This window comes from Armigeres subalbatus, chromosome 3 (genome assembly GCF_024139115.2).
Source record: "Armigeres subalbatus isolate Guangzhou_Male chromosome 3, GZ_Asu_2, whole genome shotgun sequence".
Taxonomy (NCBI): domain Eukaryota; kingdom Metazoa; phylum Arthropoda; class Insecta; order Diptera; family Culicidae; genus Armigeres; species Armigeres subalbatus.
In genome coordinates, this window is record NC_085141.1 from 257,989,632 (window position 1) to 258,014,460 (window position 24,829).

A 24,829-nucleotide genomic window follows, 5' to 3' on the forward strand; every position below is an offset into this window, starting at 1 on the left:
GAGCAGTGAGATATGAGTAGTGAAAAAATGAGATATGGGAAGTAGGAGTGAGAAATGAGAAATAAGAAGTAAGAAGTAAAAAGTGAGAAGTGTTGAAAGTTGTAATAAGTGAGAAATGAGAAAAGGAAAGTGAGAAGTGGGTTGTAAGAAATGGGAAGTCAGAAGTGAGAAATGAGAAGTGAAAGATTAGAAATGGATAGTGAGAAGTGAGATGTGAGAAGTGAAAATTGGTTTGTGAGAATTGAGCAGTGAGAAGTGAAAAGTAAGAAAGGGTGATGTGAGAAAAAGAAATGGTGAGAAGGAAAAGAAGCATGAAAGAAAAAAGAAGAAGGAAGAAAAGAGGTGAAGGAAAAGGAGACAACCCTAGGAGCACAATTCAGATCGATTTGGTTGCAGCAACTCCAATGTGACTAGATTTGGTCACATATGAGTCACAGCGACTGATATGTGACAAGTGTGCTACTCGGGAAGTAAGAGGGAAAAGAAAGGAAGAAGAAACAAAACGGAGTAAGAGAAGAAAAAAAGAAGAAGGCTGAAGAAAGAAAGACGAAGGGAGGAGGAAGAAGGAAGAACGAAGAAGGAAAAACGACAAAGTAAGAAGAAGAAAAAGAAGAAGAAAGAAGTAAAAAGAAAAAAGGAAAAAGAATGAAGAAAGAAGGAAGAAGGGAGAAAGAAGAAGGAACAAGGAACAAGGAAGAAAGAAGAAGGAAACAGTAAGAAGGAAAAAGGAAGAAGGAAGAAAAAGAAGGAAGAATTAAGAAGTAAGAACAAATAAGGAAAAACGAAAAAGGAATAAGGAATAAATAAGAAGGAAGAAGGAAGAAGAGAGTAGGTAGAAGGAAGAAATAATAAGGAAGAAGGAAGAAGGAAAAGGAAGATGGAAATATGAAGAAAAAATAAAGTAGAAGGAAGCCCGAGCAGCACACATGTGACATATAGATCGCAGTAACTTATATAAGATTAGTTTTAGTCAAACTTAAGTTGCTGCAACCAGATTCGCTTAACTTGTGTTGCTTGTAGAAGGAAAAAAGAAAAAGCAAGAATGGAGAAGGAAGAGGAAGAAGAAAGAACGAATAAAGAATATGAAATAAGGAAGAAGAAAGTAGAAAGAAAATGAAGATGAAGATAGAAGAAGGAAGAAAGAAGAAGAAAGAAAGTTGAATAGAGAAGGAATGTGAAAGAAGGAAGAAAGAAGAAGGAAGAAGGTAGATGGAAGAAAGGAGGTAACTGAAAAAAACAAGAAAGAGGAAGAAAGAAAGATGAAAGAATAAATATGATAGAAGGAGAATGTAACAAACATAAAAGAAGTAAAAACAGAAAAGAAGAAAGACAAAGAAAGAACTGTCTTCTCACTTCTTATTTTTAATTTTCATTTGTTCATTTGTTCTTCGACCTAATTACCATTCGGCCCAATGGCCTTCGGCATAACGCCCTTCGGCCTAATGGTCTAATACCGTTTTTAGTACCGTAGAAGGTTAAATATTTGTATATCCTCCTAATAATCCATTGAATGGTATATGGCTTAAGTCAGTGATCCCCAAAGTGCGGCCCGCGAAGGATTTCAGAGAATACACTACATGTGGCGTTATATGACCAAATTAGCTTTTCATTGTGCATTTTTTTTTTTGCATTCGGGTATTCTGTCAAGATTGCACCATTGTTGATAAATGAAGCATGAATCGTGTTATTATCATGATTAATTAAATTGATCACTGCATCAAGATTATGTAGGCCAAGCCCGACAGCAAATATGCTTCATTATTATTACCCCGGCTATAAAAATAGCAAATGTGTGTTTTTTCTTCGCGCATTCCAACGGGCTTAGTGTTGAACTTCATGTAAGATTAATGTTGCCTAACTCTGCTCCGTAAGAAGAATGCTTTTACTCTTAAAAATAAGTTATGGTTCGGAAAAAATCAACTGGAAAATTGCTGGATTATTAACTCCAGAAAACACGCTGACTATCACTTGACACACCAACGTACTTTAGGCTACGGAAAATATACGACTTTTTTTTATTTTTTTTTCCAATCTCCGATATTGTTGAAGAAAAGGTTTCAGGAATTGATCAATCAATTTGCACGAAAGCAAGGCTCGGAATGCAGATTTATTCGATTTCTATTCAACACTGCTGGCATGATTATCTGGCTTCAAAAACACTTTTAAAACATGCTGTCGTTATTGGCAGCAAAATAAAAATTCCGTAAAGAATTTTCGTTAAATAAAATAGGAAATTGCCAAAATATTTATTTTGTGTAAAATTTTGTGATTGTTCAAATCTATTATTTCATGGAAATTTTGTATTTTTTTGCCGTGGAATATTTAGATTTTTTATGGACAATTTTTCCTTCATTATTGCAATTTTTGTTTTAAAAAGTGCTAATTTATTTTTGTTTTGTGGAAAATTCTCAATTATTTGTGTAAATTGTATATTTATTTATTGCTCATACCCTGATTTCTTCAAAGGCAATTATCTTATTTTTAATGGAAAATTTCTATTTTTTTTAGAGAATTTTTCTTATTTTAGTCGTTGTCATTTTTTATTTATTTATTTATTTGGGTGGTTCTACATCAACAGGCTTCGAAGCCCCAATGATGGTTTGTGCATTGACAAAAAACATATATTACAAAAACTAAAACTATCTTAACACCGTAAAAAATCTAGCTCGAAGCACGTCTCTTGATACATTTAAGTCAAACTCTGAAGCCACACGGTTGAATGTAGCCCGACAACTTATAATGAACAATATATCCTTAAAAGTAAATACATAAGGTCATAAAATCATTTCGAAGCAAATAGCTCAGAATATTTTCTGCTAACTGAACCGAAAAGATGGTGTTGCAAAAGAATTTTCTCGTATATCAAGTCTGAAAGAGCAGAAACGGTCAGTCAGCTACGGCGATAAAACCTGCAGAATTGAATGTCCTTCCAAGTATGTTAGTCGAAAAAGATTTACGGGAATAAAATATTTTGTTAAAATTTTATTTTATTTATAAGAATCATGTTGCACTAAAATTAAAATTGAAATAAAAAAACAAATATTGTGAATATAATGCGAATTTGGTCATAGCTCATACATTTCTTACCCATTTTTAGTTCATGTTGCATATGAAGCCGAAAAAGTCTAAACTTAGTGCATGCTATTTGATAGAATTTTTGTATAACAATTATTTGCGATAATTTGATTAGAAGCTAAATTATAGTTATTTTTTCACATATTTGGAGGAAAATTTTAATATGTTGTAAAATATTCAATATAATTGACTAAACTAACTACAAATTTTATATCCGGACAGTAAGTTAAGCTCATTGGCTTTTATATGCTCCCCGGAGAGCTTAAATCGTACTAAAAACGGCTGAGCTATAGTGGAAATACTATTTGTTTTTGAACTCAAACTTATGGCCGAAATCACTATTTCATTTATCCAAAAAATCTAGGTTTTCCCAAACATTCTAAAAATTGCTATTAAAGGGGCATATATTTACGGTCGCTTTTTTTTCGAAGAATTAAGGTTTAAAAATTGATGTTAATTTTGAACAAAAAGTGCAACTTTATTCCAATTTTCAACATACTTTCCAATAAGAATAGGTTCTGTCCAATATCTCAAGATCATTTCTTTTAATTCAAATTTACATATGTGTAAAAAACTTTGTCATATTGTTTAAAGGGCGAACCAAAACTTATGACCGGGAGTGTACGTGCTCTTATAAATTCTAAAAAGAAAACTGAAATGGCTATGACATTGAAAACTAATTACAATGTTCGAAAACACGATGTGCAGCATGTGTAAGATTCTCAAGAATTTTATTGTTTTATAACGGTTTTGAAAACCATGGTTTGCTGTACTTCTATAAAACCACCATAAATCCAGCATGTTATTAGATTTAAGTTCGAAAAATGTATTGCCTTACTTTTAAAAATATCATAATTATTTAGGTATCATATTACGCCCGCATTAATTATCACGAAGAAGCTTAATGCGCAAAATGATTACAAAATATAGAACAAAGAAAACTTCTTTATTTCAGTTTAGAAGCAAGTGTGAGTGAAAGATCATTTTGATTTGTAATCAACGTTCTTCTCATAAACTAATCACCGGAATGCGGTGCGATTTTTTAAACATCCAATTTCAAAATGGAGCGCAAGGTTTGTAAAAAAGAAAAAAACAGAATAATCGTCTTCGAACAGAGGTCGCACAGCCTGAGCACTTAACTTCTAGTATTAGAGAAGGTAGGAGTATTGAGCCACTTGTATAAATCTAGCCTCGTTAGATCAAATAACAATCACTAAAAATACGTTTGCTTTCTTTAGCGTATCGCTTTGGGGGGTGTGAGAAGAAAATTATCATTTTTGAAAGAAAAGATTCCTTCTATCAGATGAACCAAAAATCCCGAATAAAAAGAGTATTGGACTTATACTATCAGTCGTTTTAAACTTCGAGATTAAATACAATTACGATTATTTGAAAAAGTTCAATAAGGTACACTAAAACTAATTTCATTTCAACAGCCCTATATAGGTTTGTTGTAACTTTTTTAATGCAAAATGTCCTTTAAATAAATCTCAGAGAAAACTAAGCGTTTCGTGTATAGAATCATGTAAAGACCATTAATAATCATTCTGGTATTCTTTCGAAACATATAAATTCCATTCCGGGAAACAGATTTATTTGCGAAATAAAAATAAAGTTGATTTTCCGAATATTTTTGATAAATGCCTAGGACATGAGTTTTCTATATACATATTGAATAACACATCCACTGCATGTGATAAATGATGTACTGACACACTGATCCGTAAACTGATTACCAAGCTATGTGGTATTTTACAATATTTCACACTTGAATCTACGAACGACGACGCGACATCCAGCCTAATCGTCTTTAAAATTGCATCACACCATGATATCAGCTGCTGCAAACTTCGACCCCTCGAAGGTACGAAAGTGTGTGCCAAATGTGAGGGTGAAAATTTTTCAATTTATCGAACAGGAAAATAATAAATGTATAAACGGGATTGCTCGGTCGGTAGCGACTTCACTTCCACCGGGCTGTTAGACATCAACATCGGAGCGTTGTCAGTCACCCTTCTTCGTGGTTCATCATGCAGCTCTGATGCTGCCGCAGCACCTTCCCCGGATACCACATCAAACGAAGCCACACGACCCGACGGCACACGGGAATGCAACCGTGTCACTTATTGGAACTCGACTGAGCGAGAAACTGTCTATCCATCAACAGCGGTTACATCCGAATCTCCTACCTACTTTACTAAACTGCGACATTGGACATGGGAGCGGTGTGAAAATCAATGCTGCAAAGTTGTGTTCTATATCCCGACAAAGTCCCCACATGTCAACGGAATAAGTGCGACCAGAAGTGAACGAATTACAAATTCGTTATGCGTACTCTAGCACAGGGAGGCCAACGGGCCAACAACACGCTCAAATTATATCCCAAGTCGAGCAAGTTATCATCGTCATCCTTCGTGATTATCAAGCCTACCCGGTGCGGATTCCAGCAGTCGGTATCTACCAACAGACATACGCAGACAGTCCAGTGACCTGACCAGTAAAGTCTGGAGTATATTTCCTCTTTCAATTCACAACATATTACACCATCATCATCACGCAAATCACACCTCGAGCTTATTGATTGAGAGCACGTTTCCTGGCGAACGACACACGCACTGAGTTGACCGTTCGGATGTAACTACACAGTACTGTTGCTCGGCAGAGATACCTACCTTAAATGGTTAGTTGAAAACCGGAATCCCCAATGACGGAAGAGTAGGTTTTGGTTAGTGCTACTTCACGTAGAATGCGCCGTGTTTCGAAAGGAATACGAAACCATGCAATACTATTTATGATGTTTAGTCAATTATGCCTAGTTGTTTCATACAAAATATTGTTTCAGCGCGTGAACTATGTCAATCCGAACCAACTGCAAGTAGATTGATTCGAGGTTGATGCGTGATCGGTTGTGATAATGGGTCTAGGCAGTGGAGCCGGGCCATCGCTTTGACTGAGAGTCCTTCAAAAGATTACCCACTTGGAATTTGTAGTCTTAACTTCAAATAAATTTCAAGTTGTTGGAACAATGAAATATTATTAAATGATATTGTTAAGCTACCATATAAAATAAATGAGGCCGTCATATATTTTAACTAATTTCTTAGTTTTATTCTAAGCTTTTTTTTCGAGATGAATTGAGTTGAAAGTTTAAATAATGACAAAATGTGTGGCAATGGGATGTGACGGTTGGGCATCATGTGAACTTGCATTTAACAACACCTATGAAACATTGAACAATTGTTACAGCTTAAATGATTCGCGGTCAGCTCATTGCTGTTGCCGCATCAGGTTAGCTTGCACTATGTGCAGTGCAATGAGGATAGTTTGCTTATTGCCTCCATTAAAGCTAATTAATTGCTGATTTAATTAGGAATGGCATTTGAACTACCACTTTACCACGGTGCTCGGCACCTAACTGAATTCAAAATCGTAAAATTGACCAGCCGCAAAATGGTTAGACGACAACATTATTGTCATCATTCGGGACGATTGTACCGTAGGTACGGGAGAAGGATAACAACTGCTGCCGTTCGCTTCAGCTGCGACACGATTCAGATTAGCACACTTTTGATGAGCCTCATTAGGGACGTCTCGGTTGTAGATTTTTATTACGACCCATCATGATTTGCTACCCTTATGGGAATGGCACTGTGAACAGTTTAGAACGAGCATACGACCAAAACTTTTGCCCCACTTTGATGCTTCATTACGATGATTTTCAATTAGTCCACATCAAATATTTCACATATCTACAAACAAAAATAACAAATCTGGCTATCTATATATATATAAAACAAAGTTGGCATTTGTACGATCGCGCATCACTCAAGAATAGACAACCCAATTTTTGCTGATTTATATCCCTTTTCTTCTTCTCTTTACGAGGAAAAATGTTAAGATGAAATGGAATACTTTAAAGATCAATGCCCAATCTTTTCGTTGAAATGGGTTTTCGTACAATTTTGCATGATTTTTTTCAATTTTGATCATCTATATATATAAAACAAAGTTGGCATTTGTACGACCGCGCATGGCTCAAGAATAGACAGCTTAATTTTTTGCTAATTTATATCCCTTTCTTTTTGAAAAAAAATGACAATCGAAATAAAATCTCTCCGATGAAATGGTTTGTCGTGCATTTTGTGGAATAATTTCAAATCATGTCATCTAAGTTGACATTATTATCAGATAACGGAAAGATCGATTTTTGATGATTTTGGTTTGGCTACTAAATTAATTCGCGGAGACGAGCCAGCCTAGGGCTGAAAGTCTCCTTAATAAAGACAAAAAAAAAAAAAAAAAATAATTCGAAAAGTGTCATGATAAAATAATGTCAAAAAAAGGAAAAATTATTTTGAAAAACTGGTTTGTTTTTTAGATAAATTGTGTACGTAAAAAAATATATCAGCAAATTGATCAGTTTTGGGCGAGACAAAGTTCGCCGGGTCAGCTAGTTATTGTATAAAATCTTGGCATGTACAATACAATTATGTAATGTTTTAATGCAAGAAATGTAAGCTATGTACAGATACTGTAATAAAATAATACAAAACTGTGATACATATTTCAATACAATGGTTGTATTAAAATCGTTCGTAAGGTTTTTATGCAGAATTGTGTTGAAATCTACCATCTGCTAGTTTCTGGTGTATGAATATTTCCAACTGTCTTCATTCAAATGCGGTTAGCCACTAGTTTAAACACTTATCGATTTAATTCTGTGGCTTAATTATTTTTTTAAATTGTTGTTGATATACTGCTTTATATACTGAACAGATGCATATGTTTAAGAAATCTGAAGTAAAAATGTTGAATCCATGCTTTACAATCTGAAATGATATTCATATTTTGAGATTTCAAATTCGAGAGTCGTCCCACGCTGCTGTTCATACTCATGCCGTCCTACCCAAGGATGTTATTGATCATTTAGTAATCTGCGTTTTATCGTTTAGTAGTTTGCCATTAATACATTCCAGAGGCCTAATTTTAAAATGTGTTGTATGGTGAACATCTAGTGCGAATGTTTTTCTACAACTCTGTCTATGCTCGTTCTTCGAATTTCACTGATAACGGAGCTATAGCGCTAGTAGCAGTAACTTATACTAAAAGATTGAAGTTTTGTTATCATTTAGTATGAGTCACTGCAACTAGCGCCTTAACTTTGTTAATGATGGAATTCAAACATCGACCTGTTAGGCAAAGTTGTAGAAAAACCGTCGCACTAGAAGTTCACCATACAACACCTATTAAAATTTAGCCTCTGGATAAAGTTATTGACAAACTACTAAATGATCGAACGCAAATTGTTAAATGACCGATAACATCCTTGGCACCTAGTTGCACAGTCAAATTTTGTAAAGAATTGGCAACCTGAATGTATATTTTTCTGTCCCAAGGATAACACATTGATCTAGTGCTCATTCATCCCATATCAAAACTGGAACTAAATCGAATATAATAATCATTGTTTCGGAGGTGAACTAGCCTTGGGCTAAAAACCTCTTTAATAAAGATTATAATAATAATAATCACTGCTATGATCACCGCACTACAACTGGGCTCCGATAAGAACAAAGTTCGAAATCAAGGTCGGAATCAATGATCAACTCGCCGTATTAAAAAGGAATTTTCAACCAGTCGATTGAAATTAAATTCGATCCCTACCGAATGTAAACTGTACAGAACGGACTACTGTTTTGCTTCCACAACACCGGTGCGGTGAACCAATCGTCAGCACTGCATCGTACACACGCATACGATTGGGACGATCGAGACGATTGGTGTTAGCCAATTAACTTTTTCCACAGGTTAGTTCTTTATGTATCACCAATTCCGGCATAATGTTTTTGAACGATTTTGTGTAGATATTGTTCTCTCATGTGAGTTTGTGCAGTATATGCCTTGTCGAAGTTGAATATGCCTTTTCGATCAACAGTGCATGTCTAGCTGAAGCTAGGACCAACGGTTTATTACACAAGTGCCAAGTGCCAATCGTGGAGACGCCACCAACAACATCGACCACCAGGAAGCTTCCAGCCATGAAGATGCTGAAGACAACACTGCGGCCACTCCTCAACATGTTCTGCGACATATGTGGATTTGTTGACAAGTTTAACGAAATGAAAAGCGTGAGTCAGGTTACGGTTCGGCTGGAGAAGTGAACAATGTGATCCTGAACATCGAAACCCACGAAGACTACGACGAGGAGGAGGACATCTGTTTCAATTAGCGGTCGGTGTTTGACAGCAAGTATTATGATTTGCAGGCCATACTGTCGGACAAGGTTGAGGAGTTTGAGGAATCACCAGCCCTAAACCAATCTATCCAACACCCGGAGGAGTCGCATCAAGCAACCATGGAGCGTGTGCGACTGCCGCGAATCGTGTTGCAAACCTTCGACGGCAACATCGATGATTGGTTGAGTTTCCGTGACCTGTTTGTGGATCCGCTGGGGATCACGCGGGAGAACTACCAGATCGTCATCGCCACCATTTTATCATATCGCAACGATGCCGTGCAACAAATGTTCATGCACCACACCATTGATCGAAATAAAGAGCGCTACACACTATGTGAGGGAGCATGTTCCAAGCGCTACATGCGTTGGTCTGTCGGATGCATCAGTGAGCGCGCTTTTCTTTAAAAACGTTCTGTGGATGTGCGACCAATGCACTATAGGATTTCGGGCGGTCATTAATCGAAAATGTCATGTCTTCCGAATTATTTTAAAATATTTTCTCTCCATTGTCAATACTCTAATTAAGAGAAATTCTGAATTTGAAGTCTCTAGGTGCACTAGTTCCAAAGATATAAGGTGGCAAAGTCAGAAATGGGTAAAAAAGTTAGCAAATTTTCTGAAAAAATATTTTATTTTCAACTATTTATTGAAATATTTTTTAAATGTTTTTTCTTCAATGTTAATACATCATTACAAAGGTTATTGTATAAGCTTTTAAATGGTGTGCAAAAACTAATGGTTACACTGTGAAAAAAATTGAAAAAATGCGGAAGCAATATTTTTTCCAAAACGACGCTATTTTCAACTTTGATAGTGAAGAACTTTTTTTCCTCAGGAATCCCAGGTTCTTTTATGATACACATCAAGGACAAAGCTTCGACTAAAATGTCCCGAAAGAATTTCTTGCCAGTATTTGCAATTAACAGAGTTAAGTCACTCTGATTTTTTTTCATTTGTTTTTTACCGTGTTTTGCCTCTCTCGTACTCCAAGGTTAATGCTCATTCCAAAAACGAATGTTTGATAGAAGGCCCGGAGACCCCTAGTGGTATATATCAACTAACTCAGCGCGAAGAATTGAGGTGATGTCTGTATGTGTGTGCATGCGCGTCTGTATGTATGTGCGCAAAAGAACGCAATCGCCATTTAGACACTTATTTGTGTCCGATTTTCTCGCAACAAGTTTCATTCGACGGGAAATCTAGTCCCATCGTTTCCTATTGAAAATGGGTCAGACTGAACTATGCGCTCAAAGGGTATGGTCAAAATACATTTATTGGTAATAACTTCGACTTTATTTATAACCATTTGAGCTCATTTAATTAACTTTTCAAAGGAGTAAATGAATAAAACCCCAATGCAATGCAGCACAACGGTAACGGAAGGATTTAACAGTTCGCTCATATATTTCCTGTCAAATTTTACCGTTTCCGTCGCCATTCCGCTGAAATGCGTTTGGGGCTTGAGTGGTTTGAGTCATTCTCTAAACCTAATTTTCTGAGCTATTCATTAGCTACTGATGGAGAACTAAATATGAGATTTCATAATATGTAAATATTTATAAATCTCCTGGAATCAATAATTCCCGACATGTTTATTGCAAAAGTAAAGACGAACAATATCTTAGTTAGAACGGAGCGTATGAAATTCCTGCTAGTGTTCATGAATGTCTGGCTAATGGTAGGGAAATATTTATTCACTCATCTACACTTTGAGGTTCACTGGCTGAACAACCAGCGGAAAGTCAATATAAACAGTTGAAGAAATTTAGAACTCATAATGCAAGAAAATGATCAAGAGAGGCAAATGTTGACATTTTCCTTCGTGCCTTACATGAATCAGATCCATTTTAAGCTCGATTTGGATAACGAGGAGACGTTGGAAAAAATTTTTCACTTAGTTATTCTTATGCCATGCGTAATTTTGTAATATTTGAAGATTTTCAAAAGTTCTTTATCTTCTAATACTTTAGATGAATTTATCTCATCTTCCATCGTTGATGGAATTGAAGAAAATATCATTGAAGACTTAAACCTTGACACAGAAAAAGAATGATGCTGTATATAACTTGTAGAAATCATGAAAACAAATCAAAAGTAATTCAAATAGTGTTGTTATTTAAATTAAAAGAATTTTGCTTTTCGGAAGAATGGAGCATTCTTACATTCCACAATGAATGTCCACATTTTTTGAGAATATATTAATCTCATTTTTGAATAACTTGTACACGTAAAAATGTCATGGGATTGCGATTTCTAATTTGCTAATACCCTTTTTCAAAAGTTATTTTCAATTCTGATTATTTGATTAACATTTAATGCTTTATGATCCTTCAGATCCTAGTCCGTTGACAACCAAATTGTTCAAAATACAAATTTTCAGGGATGAGAGTGAGAGTAATGAAATATCACGGAATGTTATGAAATTAATGTGATTTAACATGATCGCCGGCAGAAGGGCCATAAATTGCTGAACTTAGCTTTTGTACAGCCCCTTCCTTCTCCTTAAGAAAACGCACGAAATTTCAACTTCCCAAATAGGTTTGCTTTGTCACGTTAATCGAACCTATGAAAAAAATAATTACGTAATTCATAGACGATCCCCAAAGGGGGGGGGGTTGGAAATTGTATATTCATGCTATTTCGACCATACACAGCTAAAACTAAGTGGAAAATCACTTTAAAAGTCCAATTTTATTTTTGACCGCTCGCTTGTATGGGGATCCCCCATAGTGCAATGTTTGCTGGATTTTTTCCGTAACGTAGATATTGAGACTTGAGACCTGCTGTAGTGTTTAGTATTAAGTAATTATTTCAATAAGACTCTAGAAGTCAGTTGAAAGTTAATAATAAAATAAATAAATAAAATAAATGAATAAAATAAATAAATAAAATAAATAAATAAAATAAATAAATAAAACTTCATGACACAGAAGTATGTGGACATCCACCACAAGGTCACGAGTTACGCGAAGGATGGAATTCTTGTTTATGCCGAAGGTGACAGCGAATCTCCCAGCTACCAAAGTAGATGTTACTGGATGGAAGTTTCCCGAAGGCGTGAAGTTGGCGGACCCAATCTTTTTCAGATGCGAGTCTGTCGAGACAACTTTAAAAGATAAAAAGCGGAAACATTTTTTTCTCTTTTTTACGATGCGTCATGCATTTTTTCAGTAGATTTAACTCCCTTTTTAAAAAAAAAATCATGCCAATAAGATACAAGTTGGCGATTTTTTCAATCTTGCCTCACTTTTTAAAAAAAAATGAGAAAGCAGTGGCTTTTGAGCTAACATCTACTTTAAATATTCAAAATAGAACTACTAGCAGACCCGACGAACTTCGTTTCGCCTAAAATTGATTTATTCTTTGATTAGTTCTCGAGTTATGCAGCAATTTAAGTTTCATTTGTATGGGAGGCCTCCTTTCCAGAAGGGGGAGGGGTTTTGAACCTCCACAGAAACATATCTTCTAACATCCACATGCCAAATTTGGTTCCATTTGCTTGATTAATTCTCGAGTTATGAAGAAATTGGTGTTTCATTTGTATGGGAGCCCCCCTTTCCAAAGGGGGAGGGGTCTCAGACCATCTTAAGAACCTTCACCGGCCCTAAAAACCTCTGTACGACGATCGGTTCAGTAGCTTTCGAGTCTATGAGGGTCAGACAGACAGAAATTCATTTTTATATATAGAGAAGAAGAAGAAGAAGATAGACAATACATTCATATGCAAATGCACAACGTAGAATGAGAAAAAATTTTAAACGTCACACTGTTTCTGTTTTTACTCGATTTACATTTTTTTTGCGCTCATCTCAAATGTTTACCGTACAACAATTGCCATCTAATTTCTTTCCATCTTTGATTTTTTTTCTGGGTTCTTAGGAACATATTGCAAAGTTTTTAGAAGTGAATTGAAGCCACATGATCAAAAATACGACCGAAAAAATATCGTGTAAAAACAGAATCTTGTGTATTAATTTTATAGGAATCAGGCCGATACAAATATTCAAAAACTATTTTGTCTCTCCTCTTCGGATTTTTTTGCCAAAAAATAATATTTTGATGGGGCAACAAAATAAAATTGGGAAACATTTGAGGATTTTCAAAACATTCTGTAACAAATCCGAGGAGTTTTTTAAATTTTTTTTTTCATTTTAATATTTATTTTTTATTATGCCTCCCCCTAGACCTTTCGGAAACTAGTAGGTCAAAATGTTAATTAAATATTTGTAACGGCCTCATTTGATAGAAAAAATGTTTTTTTTGTTGTGTGCATCAGATATGATGAAATGTGTGCGTTTCAATATCAGCTTATGATCTTCGGTAAGGCCATTCAAAAAATATTCAAAACCATGAAATTTTTTGAAAGTTTTTAAGAAAACAATACTATGATCAAAAATTGTGGTATTATATCAGCCTCCAAAACCGGTTTTATGGGACACTTTAAGATAATCGCAAGACCATACATAAGCTCATGAACGTTTATTAGACGTTTATAGACGCGTTAATATTTGCTATGGACATAATTTATAATCGTCGTGTTGATATTAAAAATCAAAGGCACTTTACACTACTTCTTTTTTCTAATCAAAACAAGCTTTTTCTATTTTTATGAAGTGCTTTAAGACCGAGCTGATTCTCCCAATTCGCATTTAGCCGTCTCCGTTTCCAACTGCTTAGCAATCCGCAGCAGCATGAAAGTACAACCCGACTAAAGCGAAATAACAGATCTGTAAACGGCTGCGCTATTCAGTCCTTTTTGAATTAGAATATTCTAGAAAATGGATCACATTTTGTTGAAATTTGTTATGGTTATGGTTTCTTAGTTTTGCTACCTTTTCCAGTACGCTGGACAAAGCTATTGCCTTTAGATCTTTACCAAGAAATCCGAATTTATGTTTGGAACGGCTTTGTAATGAGAAATAAGCTAATAAGCTAATGGGCCCTCCTTAGCCGTGAAGTAAGATGGCTACGGCGGCTACAAAGCGAGACCATGCTGAAGATGGCTGGGTTCAATTCTCGGTGCCGGTCTAGGCAATTTTCGGTTTGGAACATTTGTTATCATGGCTTGTTATGATTCGGAACAGTTTTTGCCTCTCTTTTATCATTGTTCGTTATCTATTGAGAGCGATTTCTGCAAACCCTGGCTACAAACAAGACATTAAATATTTGTAACTTAAATTATTGTCAAAAAATTATTTTGGTTTTGCACAATGCTTTTTGTAAATAAATATTTTCGAAACTTTGATATGGTAAAATTCAAGATATATCTGAACTCTGGTCAAATTTTCAGCAAACTCGAGCCATGAACAGCCGAGATAAGAACAGGCCATTAGACATAAGATCATTTGCAGAGTTGGTTCGCTCAGAGCAGTATTCAAGAGAAAGTGTTAAGACTTCTCTTTCTCAGTCCGTTTTCTGAGTGAACCGTGCATATATTGAATGAAAGAGCGTACGTCATATCCACTCTTCATCACACAAACCGGCAGAGCACAGGAAAATTACAATTTGTTGTTTACAATCAAGCGTATACTCAAGCTGTATCCTGAATCGTCTGTGTAATTGAACGTTGTGAGCGTCTATTTCAACCTTTCTTATACACCACAGCAAAACATAGAAAAATTCTTTCACCTTATCGATTATATTTCTCCCGGCTCACGTGTAAACGATCACGAGTGTGAATCAATACACTTCTCTTTACTGTTAAGTGCTCTACACATTTTAAGAGGAAGTGGTCAACTCTGGTCATTTGGCATGAAAGCCATTTGGTATCACGGCACTAGGCGTTTGTTCGAATCAAGACAATGTGGATGATGATGATGATAGGTTTTTTAAAAAGTAGGCGTTCTCCGGAGTAAATCAAAGGTGAATATGTATAATTCCTTCGTACGTTACAATGCATTTGTCCGGTATAAGGCAATGGTGGATGTGGAGAAAGTTTGCCCGAAATAATACAAAGGATCATTTTTTATCCTTTTTTATAAGTAGACGTTTGCTCGGAATAAAGCAACGGTGAATGTGATGCCTTCTTCAAAGGTAAGGGATTGCCTAAAATGAATGTTAGATGTGATCCCTTGAAAGCAGTTTTTCCAGAACGGTTTCCTTCGCCTTTGTAAAAATGCTGATTTGACTCAAATTTCGAACATGACGTGGCTCGATTCGTGATTTTTTTTTACATAGTAGCTTGAATTCGTTTGTAATCTTGATCCTCAGTACGAAAAAACCGATGAAAATGTTAGTTTTAGGACGCTAAAACGCCATTGTTCGGAATATGAATCATGTTCGGGATTTGAGTCAAACGATAGTGCAAAATTGTGCGAAATGTTCGTTATGCCAAAAGACCAGGGATCGAATCCAAAAGAGAATGAAAAAATCTCTTACTTATCATCTCTGTATACATTTACGCTATGCAACATACTACGAGAGACTTTTTTTCGCAATGAATGACTGAATCGGGAAGGTGAACCATATTTGTGTTGCACAGCTGTGCGAAAAAAATATGGTTCCCAACACAAAATAGGGGAGGTGGGTGTAAATCGGACAGGGGTCCGTTTGAGCTAAATCGTTACAAAATTGGCACACTATCAAATGGATCTTTTTGCTTATTTCGAATTATAAGTACAGCATGTTGTACTGCATTCAAAAAATAAAAATCATTCTGTTTATTAATGATTTAATGTAAACTATGGCTGAAATGCCGTGGTGGTGTAATTTTCTATGAGCAATATTTCAGCTTTTTAAACATAAATCCACAAAACTAATCCGCATGATCCTCGAGGATCACAAACTTAATTTTTTTCGCTGAGATCTAAGCATTTTTTGTTTATTTCCCCGAGGTGGGCACCGCCGAGTTTGAGCAAACCTGATTTTTGCCGAGATCTCAGCATAAATGACGTTTCGGTTGCTGAGATACAGTACCGTTTTAACTCAAATCCCGAACATGACTCATATTCCGAACACTGGCGTTTTGGCACCCTAAAACTAAAGTTTTCATCGGGTTTCCGTACTGAGGATCAAGGTTACAAAAGAATTAAAGTTTCTATGGAGAAAATTACGTAAATAAAGCCAAAATGGCCATTAAAAAGCGAGTGTTCGGAATATGAATCATGTTCGGAATTTGAGTCAAAACGGCAAATATTTTGCGGAAAATCGTGAGTCGTGAGTATTAAACGAAATTTTCTGCCGAAGTTCTGTTCTGAAATTTGCTGAGCTACAGCGGCGCTCGATTTTGCCGAGCTCGAAAAAGAAAAACTTAGTGTGTAGTCTATTCAAAGATTGTGTATGGGTTAAATTAATGATTTATCACAAAAATCGATTTTTGAGATTTTTTTTTAAGAAATTGGATCATTGTGGGATAAAACGGACACGTTCTGAATGTGGGCAATGTAGACCATATGAAGTACATACATTTTTTTCAGCGAAATTTTATTTTGAAAATTTTGTATTGTTTACCTCCAAAAACACCGAGCATTCACTGGGAAAATCTATTTCCGAGTTTTGTTCAGATCAATGGCATTTTTAAGTGATTTTTATTGATGTAACATGCTTTTTAGTAAAATCATTATATGTTACTAATATATTAATTATTATTCATTTTTTTTTTTATTTCAAGAGGCGCATTTTATAGATGTTTAACCTATGCTGTATGCATATGTATGTTCATCAACTAAATTCATTGTTTTAAGTTTAATTTGTTAACATGTCCGTTTTACCTAAATTGACTTCAAGCCATCAGAGTGCTTCGATTTAAGATTCACGACCTCACTTTTAAAACGTTTTCCATGTGAAAATAAAACTGTCCTTATTACCCCTAAGCGTTTTATCACCACTTTTCGGTGGGGTTTCCTATCCGATTCGGTATTTTCGCATTTGTATACAAGTTTGATAAACTTGTTTTCATGGCTTGTTATAGCTCGAAACAGTTTTTGCCTCTCTTTTATCGTTGTTCGTTATCTATTGAGAGCGATTTCGGCATTCCCTGCAAATGACACACACTTTTGTTGCAGTTCAAAATTATGCCAAATGACCTTTGCGCCAAATGACTTTATGCGAGATGTCGTTCTACCAAATGTCCCAAATAATTTTTAAATGATATCATGGAATAACAGTTACTATTACGGACAATAGAATTTCATCTTCTAATGTTTATTTTATAAGATACTTTCAAACAACTAAGATCGATTGGTCGCTCACGCTCTATCTGCCCTACCGCCATACCGGCTGCCCAGTTCAGCGGCAAAATTCAATCGCTCGATGCCAAATTAACTTCCTATTTTCCGTGCAAAGTTATGAACCCGGATCTCGGTTCGCTTACAGTATCTTGGTCTAAATATAACGTAGGCTTAAGGAAATTAAAGACGATTGCTCGGTACGTACTGCGTACAACCCCGTTCGACCAGAGCTAGTTTAAATCAACTGAAATCATAGACTCCGCGTTCGCGTTTGATTCATTTCGATTCCGAGCCAAAGGCCGCTGTTAGTGATGCAAGGCGTCCATCCAAACAATGCGAAGAACATCTAAACAATGAGACGAAAGAATTTCCAGCTGCAACCATATGGTGGCAATTCTGTTTAAGGAATTGATTGTCGTGTTTGTGTTTTCGAGTTTGGATGAGAGTGCCGGCAAAGTGCAACGTAATTTACGAAGTTTTGATCTGGATTTCAGGGTTCAGAGTTTCTTCGGTTTGGGCGAGGTTATGAAAATAAATATCTTGAATATATTCTTCTTATAAACAAGTGTACTTCTATTGAAAAGATCAGTTGGAACAGGAACCATATTGGACAATCAAGGAAGCTGAAAGAACTTGACTATGTTTGTTAAAAAATATATTTTAGATTTACAAAAACCTAAAAAGGATATGGTTATCCAGTTATAGTTCATAGCTACATATCCAGCTATCTAGAAAGTAGATTTGAAATTATGTATACATACATTATTAGATGACGAATAAGAATCCTCGAGTATTATGTAAAACTTAATTTATATCTCATATCAACATTTAAACGACATATTATGGGACAAGACAAAAGAAACATATAAATTTGAGCATCTAAGTCCTCATTCAAATTAGTACTTACAAAAAATGTGACAAATATATTCAAGTGCCGGGTTACTTCCCATTTCATCTTTGTTTACACTGTCTCCCTCAAACATCTCAACACATCACTTGGATCAATTACAAAATACACATTTCCCCATGTTCCTTTTGAGATCATTTCCGATGATCGTTTATTTTCGTTTCGATCTTTCGCTTGTAAATCATCGTGTCTTTCTGTCCACGACCGTTTAGTGAAAACATGACAACAGCGGGTCGCATCGTCTACCAGCAGACTAATCGTCCGGCGAAGCACCACAGCAGCACAGTAGTGCTGCTCTGAGGTTGGTACGGGGTTAAGTTGTTTGAAATATGAAATAAAGCGATTGAGATGAATAAGTATCCAATCCATCCATCTATCGTTGTTGGGCCATCTCGCTGCGCTGCCGGCCGCCGGCGTGTTCGACACGATAGAAGCATTTTCCATTCACTATACTGCTGTGAAGGGGGAAAACCTCCATTCCAGCGTGGTAGTCGAAGCACGGAAGGCAATGCAAGGTATGCGACCATTTGTTTGATGAAATCTATATATATAAAAACCAATCTATGTATGTATGTTCGCTAACTACTTCTGAACCACTTGGCCGATTTCAACCAAATTTGGTACAGACATTCTCTATCCTCAGGGGAAGTTAACAAAGGGGTGGGATGGTCATGTAGAAAAGGGGGAGGGGTGGTGGGGTTTTGTTCAGAAAACGAACAATTCTGTGTAACTTTCAACTCCCAGGACCGATTTCAACCAAATTTTGTACACATATTCACTACGAGGAGGTAATCATATGGGAGGGATTTGGGAAAGGGGAGGGTCTGGAGGAGGGGTTTTGTTTAGAAAACGGGCAATTCAAAGTAAATCATGAACCCCTGTACCGATTTCAACCAAATTTGGTACAGACATTCTCTATCCTCAGGGGAAGTTAACAAAGGGGTGGGATGGTCATGTAGAAAAGGGGGAGGGGTGGTGGGAGGGGTTTTGTTCAGAAAACGAACAATTCTGTGTAACTTTCAACTCCCAGGACCGATTTCAACCAAATTTTGTACACATATTCACTACGAGGAGGTAATCATATGGGAGGGGATTTGGGAAAGGGGGAGGGGTCTGGAGGGAAGGGTTTTGTTTAGAAAACGGGCAATTCAAAGTAAATCATGAACCCCTGTACCGATTTCAACCAAATTTGGTACACACATTCTACATCATAAGGAAAAGATAACAAAGGGGATGGGATGGTCATTGGAAAAAAGGGGAGGGTATAGGGGGAGGTGTTGTCTTTGGAAAACGAGCAACTCAGTGTAACTCCCAACCCCCAGGACCGATTTCGATCAAATTTTGTACACATATTCACTATGAGGAGCCGATCGTACGGGAGGGAAATTTGGATAAGGGGGGTAGGGGTCTGAAGGGAGGGGTATTGTTCAGAAAACGGGCAATTTAGTGTAACTTCTGAACCCCTGTACCGATTTCAACCAAATTTGGTACACACATTTTCTATCCCTAGGAGAAGATAACAAAGGGGTGAAATGGCCGTTGAGAAAAGAGGAAGGGTAAAGGAAAGCGGTTGTCTTTAGAAAACGGGCAATTCAGTGTAACTCCTGACCCCAGGACCAATTCTAAGCAGATTAAATGATTAAATCATTCAACTCTATGATTAAAGATTATGATTAATGAATTATAATTTTTGAAAATGATGACTGATAATGATTAATGATTAAATTCATTTTTGACAATAATTAACGATTATGAATAATGAAAAAACCGTTGGATTATGATTAACGATTACCGATCGTGATTAAATGTTGACACACTATGTGTATGGTTAATGATTAACGATCGATATGATTAATGATTGATGATTATGAATGATCAAATTGCATAGTGATCCATAATCGAGTAACCTTTATTCCAAATTTTAAAAGGTATGATAATTATATGATAATGATTCAAGATTAATAAATAAAAGCAAGGTATGCAATGATCCAATGTTCCAGCATAACTTCTGTACCCCTTGCCCGATTTCAACCAAATTTGGAACAAACATTCTTTTTTCTTAAGAAGGCGAAGATGACAGGGATCGATCAACTCAACACTTCATCGAAATCATGGTTTGCCCAGAGAAAAGCAATGATTAAAGTGTTTCCTTCTGGACGGTAAATGTGATCATTTCTTTAAAATAGACGTTTTTCCGGAATAAGGCATCGGTGTATGTTTTTCCTTCTTTAGAAATAGACGTTTGCCCGGAATAAAGCGATTTTGGGTTTGATCCCATTTTCAAAATCAGTCAATGTTTTCAAATGTAATCTACCTTCTTTTAATCAAATGATGAAATATCAATAAGAAAACACAATTATCCTTTTGACCTATTCCAATTCCGATTGTGAAATAATACTGCGAATCAAACTGGCAATTCCGAGCAAGGCCGGGTACATAAAGCTAGTAATTAAATAATCGTTTCCCCTCAACAGTCGTGCGTTGCGTTGCGGACCAATAGGTCTGTGGTTGATGATCTATTTGAAGCATCTTTATGGCCGTTCTGTGGTGATCTCTCCGCTTTGTTGAATGACCGGGTTTCGGATGGCGATGGTGCCTTCCGCACGACTATTCTTCGGATTTGGAAGCGCATAACGCTTAACTTATCCTGCGTGAAGATATATGGCGCTTGGTTTGGTCGTAAATTTTTCCACCACGGTTTTCCAAAGTGAGGAAATTGTTTAGGGTTAGGCGGTGGAAACCTTAAGAATCCATTAGATAGAAATTGTTAATTTAAACAATGCTCGGTTGTATGATGGTTTTTTAAGCTGAGCATAGAGTGAAACACGAGTCATTTGGACGGTGTTTATAGCTATGAATTATTTTGAAATGAATATTGAATAGCTGATTTGAATGTTTATTCAAATAATTTCTATTTAAGATTAGAAATAGTTCTTACTATTCCACGGTATTTATATTATGTGTTCTGCTGTATAATTTATAAAAATTGATTCACACTTACTTCTGATTGTCTTGTTTTGTTCATCTAGATAAGACAAAAATTGGTTCTTAGGTCCGAACAGTGATAGAAGTTCTGTGAATGAAATTACAAAAGTTCGATATTATTTTGGGAAGTAACCATTTTTATTGAATATTTAATCAAAATTTCAAAGACACGGTGTCTAGTGTCCTCGTCACTTATAAAAACGACGTTACACTGTATATCAAGTCAAATAAGAAAATATTTTAGATGAAATTAAATATTTATTTTGTATGCGAATAATTTTACAAGTTGGGACAAAATATCGAACAATAAAAAATCTGGTTACAACATATAATGTATTTAGCTGTATTATCAATTTCACATAAATATAGCACTTTTGAAAATATACGATAAACTACACTACATGAAGTTATTGAGTAAATACTTCATTTTTTAAGCAATCAAAAGAACTCGTTTTCGTTACTTAAGAACTAAGATCTAGTAGAATGTTCAGTTCATTTCGTAAATGTATTTAGGGTAAAACGACCTATTATAGAGGGGTGAGCACTGTGTCAAAACAAAATTGATTTAAAAATTCTTTGAAAAATTACCTGTTGGTCTTTTTCCATATTGATGTAGTTGAATAGGATGCTCGTTAACTATAGTTTCGAAAATATTACGACAATTGCACTGAATTTATGTTGTTTTGTTTTTATCACAATAGAGACAAACTACCGCAATGCAGGATGCAGTTGCCTATCGTTGCGATATTTGTTGAAGGTCAGTCCTATTGTTGCGGTATTGCATGCAATTCTTATATAGATCGATACCACAACAATAGGACCTTAGTACTACCGCAAAAATAGGCTCAAAGGATTCAATTTTTTTTAATGAAAATTGTTTATTTTTCATCATTTGGAACGGAATTTTGTCAAACAAAAGCTGTTCTAGTCGTTGATTCGAAAGTTTTAGCGTATCCACAATCGTTTTAATGATATTATATCTGAAATGGACTATTTTAACACTACCGCAACATTGGGACACACCACAACGACAGGACGTTTTACCCTACGCTAATTTGCGTGCGATCATGAAATAGTCACACGATTATGATAAGTGTAAAATATTTTAAAAGAAAATATGTTACATTTTTTACACTAGTTCACGAAAATATAAATATATAAAATATCCTTAAAATGTAGTTTTTGTAGATTCTCACTGGCTTTTACAAGAAAAAGCACTTTTGGAAAAAAAATTGAAAATGTTTCTAGGTGGGTGACTCATTGCTTTCTTGACCTTCAAGTACTATTTATCCATCTATTTTTTCATTTCATAAATGATAGTACTATCAATGGGACTAAGAGGTGAGATTAGTCCATCACTCTCATATAGATCTGTAGGTCGGATAACTAAATCGTTCAAAAAGGTGTCTTATATTTTAGTTTTCTTGTCCCCATATACATTATTTTCATCATTTATTTATTTATTTATTTTATTTTATTTCATCTGACAAAAAAATGTCTTAATGAAATAGGGATGGGGAAAAGCTTCTTTGAGATAACGATAACGAATTTTTTTATGAACGAGTGATTTTTTTAATTCTTCCTGTCACTTTTAAGTTTAATTCGGAAAATGAGGTTGACCCCACATATAACTCATTCAACTATTTCCTGCTTGATCTCGCGTTTCATATTCTTTTCTAATTAATGCACAGGATTTCATCAGTTTCGGAAAAAAATATGCCCTAGCTAAGCAAATACTGCTTTAATGTCTGAGCTGTAACGATGTTGGCCAGTATTTTTGCCTCATGCAACAGTTAAACATTATAACTAGATGATGCGATCTTTAAATTGTAGAAAATCTCGACCATATTGATAATATTAACTTTTCGAAAACTCTTCATCAGAATTCTAGTATGCAAAATGCATGGAGACGCATAGCACATTGCAGGTTAGCCACGCTAGGGCGTTTTGCCTCGCCAAAATGTAAGATGTTTCATCAAATTGTGGAAAATTTCGGTTTTTCCTACCTCCCTTTCGATTATTTTGACATTTTTTCGACTAACCTACATAATTTTAGGTCTAGTTTTGACGGCTAATAACAAGACGCACAGCTCCCTTTCCTTTTCAGTCAACACGTTCGAAGCGCCCTCATCGGGTCACGGAAACACTAAGATTGAGTGTTTGTGTGTGTGAATTTTTCTCTTTCTAGCACATATAAATGATAGAATCGGGAATCGTTCCCCGCTTGAAAAAGGAAAAGAAAATTAAACGCCAACAAGCTCTAGCATTAATTGAAACAAACAGCAGGATCTTATTCCTATCTGATGCTAGTGGACAACAAATTCAACCTTTTCATACTTTATAAGGCATACAGTTAGTCCAAAAAGTATTCACTGCGGCTGCCCAACGTATGGCCCGCGGGCCGGATGTGGCACTCGGCTTCATTTTTTGTGTCCCGCGGCGTGTCAGAAAAAATACTTCAGGATCGGCCCGTAATTGGCTCTATAAATTCCTTCCTTAATATTTATTACTTGCAGAACGTGGCCTGTATTGCTAGGGTTTGGAACATTTGCGTGTCGAATATCAATTTTTACAGTACGCACTCTAGATCGGTTTATGTAGGATCTTTCTAGATTTCTTCACTTATAAACTTTTTCGCATTTTTGTGGTATTCGAACTATCCTAGGAGAAATATCTACCTTTTTAAATTTCTAAACACAGCCAAGCTCAAGACGAATCGTACCTACTATTGAAAAAGTAGAAAATCTAGCATTTTTCCACAAACGTGATAAAAAAAGTTTTTTCGACAAAAGTTGTAGATCTAGCAAAAATATGACATTTTTCTATAAAAACTTTCCTCGTACGATAAATACTTTCGGAGATAACGTTTTTTATGGAAACTTTTGTATTTTTGGTATAACTTTTTTCTAAACAAAACTCAGATTCGTGATGTTCTACAAAAATGTGAGCACTAAAAAACTACGCGTTTTGATATATATAAAACTTTGCTACGACAATGATATTTAAAGTTATGGAACTTTTAAAGCCAACTTCACTCCGATTTCAATTGCGTGGCAAACCGAATCACAAAGTCAAGTACTCTTCTGAAAGTTCAGACTTCATATTATAAAGTAGTGAAAGTTTCGTGAGTGCCAATTCATGATCAAAAAAATTCTCGCTTAACTTTTCAAAAGGACCTAAGTAACATTTTTTTCATGATTTAATTTGAGTACTGCAATCAAACGCTTTCATGTTGTTCTGTTGAATGCGCTATTCAAATTAATTCATGAAAAAAATGTTACTTAGGTCCTTTTGAAAAATTAAGCGAGAATTGGCGTAATTCACAAGTATGGAATCTTCTTTAAAAAAAAAACACTATTTTTCAATGATGTGCGTAAATAAGGGGAGAGTGTGGCACACCAGGACACAATGTCAGGCGCATTGTAGAAAGTTTTTACTTTATGGATTGTAGTTGTG

General features: G+C 35.6%; 1 protein-coding gene across 5 annotated transcripts in view; it reads right to left on the reverse strand.

Moving 5' to 3' along the window:
- Window positions 1–24,829, reverse strand: part of LOC134223805 (protein Teyrha-meyrha) — a 105,506-nt gene that overhangs the window by 55,676 nt on the left and 25,001 nt on the right. For 4 of the 5 annotated variants that reach the window (XR_009982726.1, XM_062703010.1, XM_062703011.1 and 1 more), the window contains exon 4: window positions 21,390–21,461. The exons of the other annotated variant lie outside the window; for it this stretch is intronic. Coding sequence is in view for 3 of the 4 variants with exons in the window: in XM_062703010.1 (XP_062558994.1) it covers window positions 21,390–21,461 (72 nt within the window). In the remaining variant the exon portion in view is untranslated. The remainder of the gene's footprint in view (window positions 1–21,389; window positions 21,462–24,829) is intronic. 5 annotated transcript variants of the gene reach the window in all.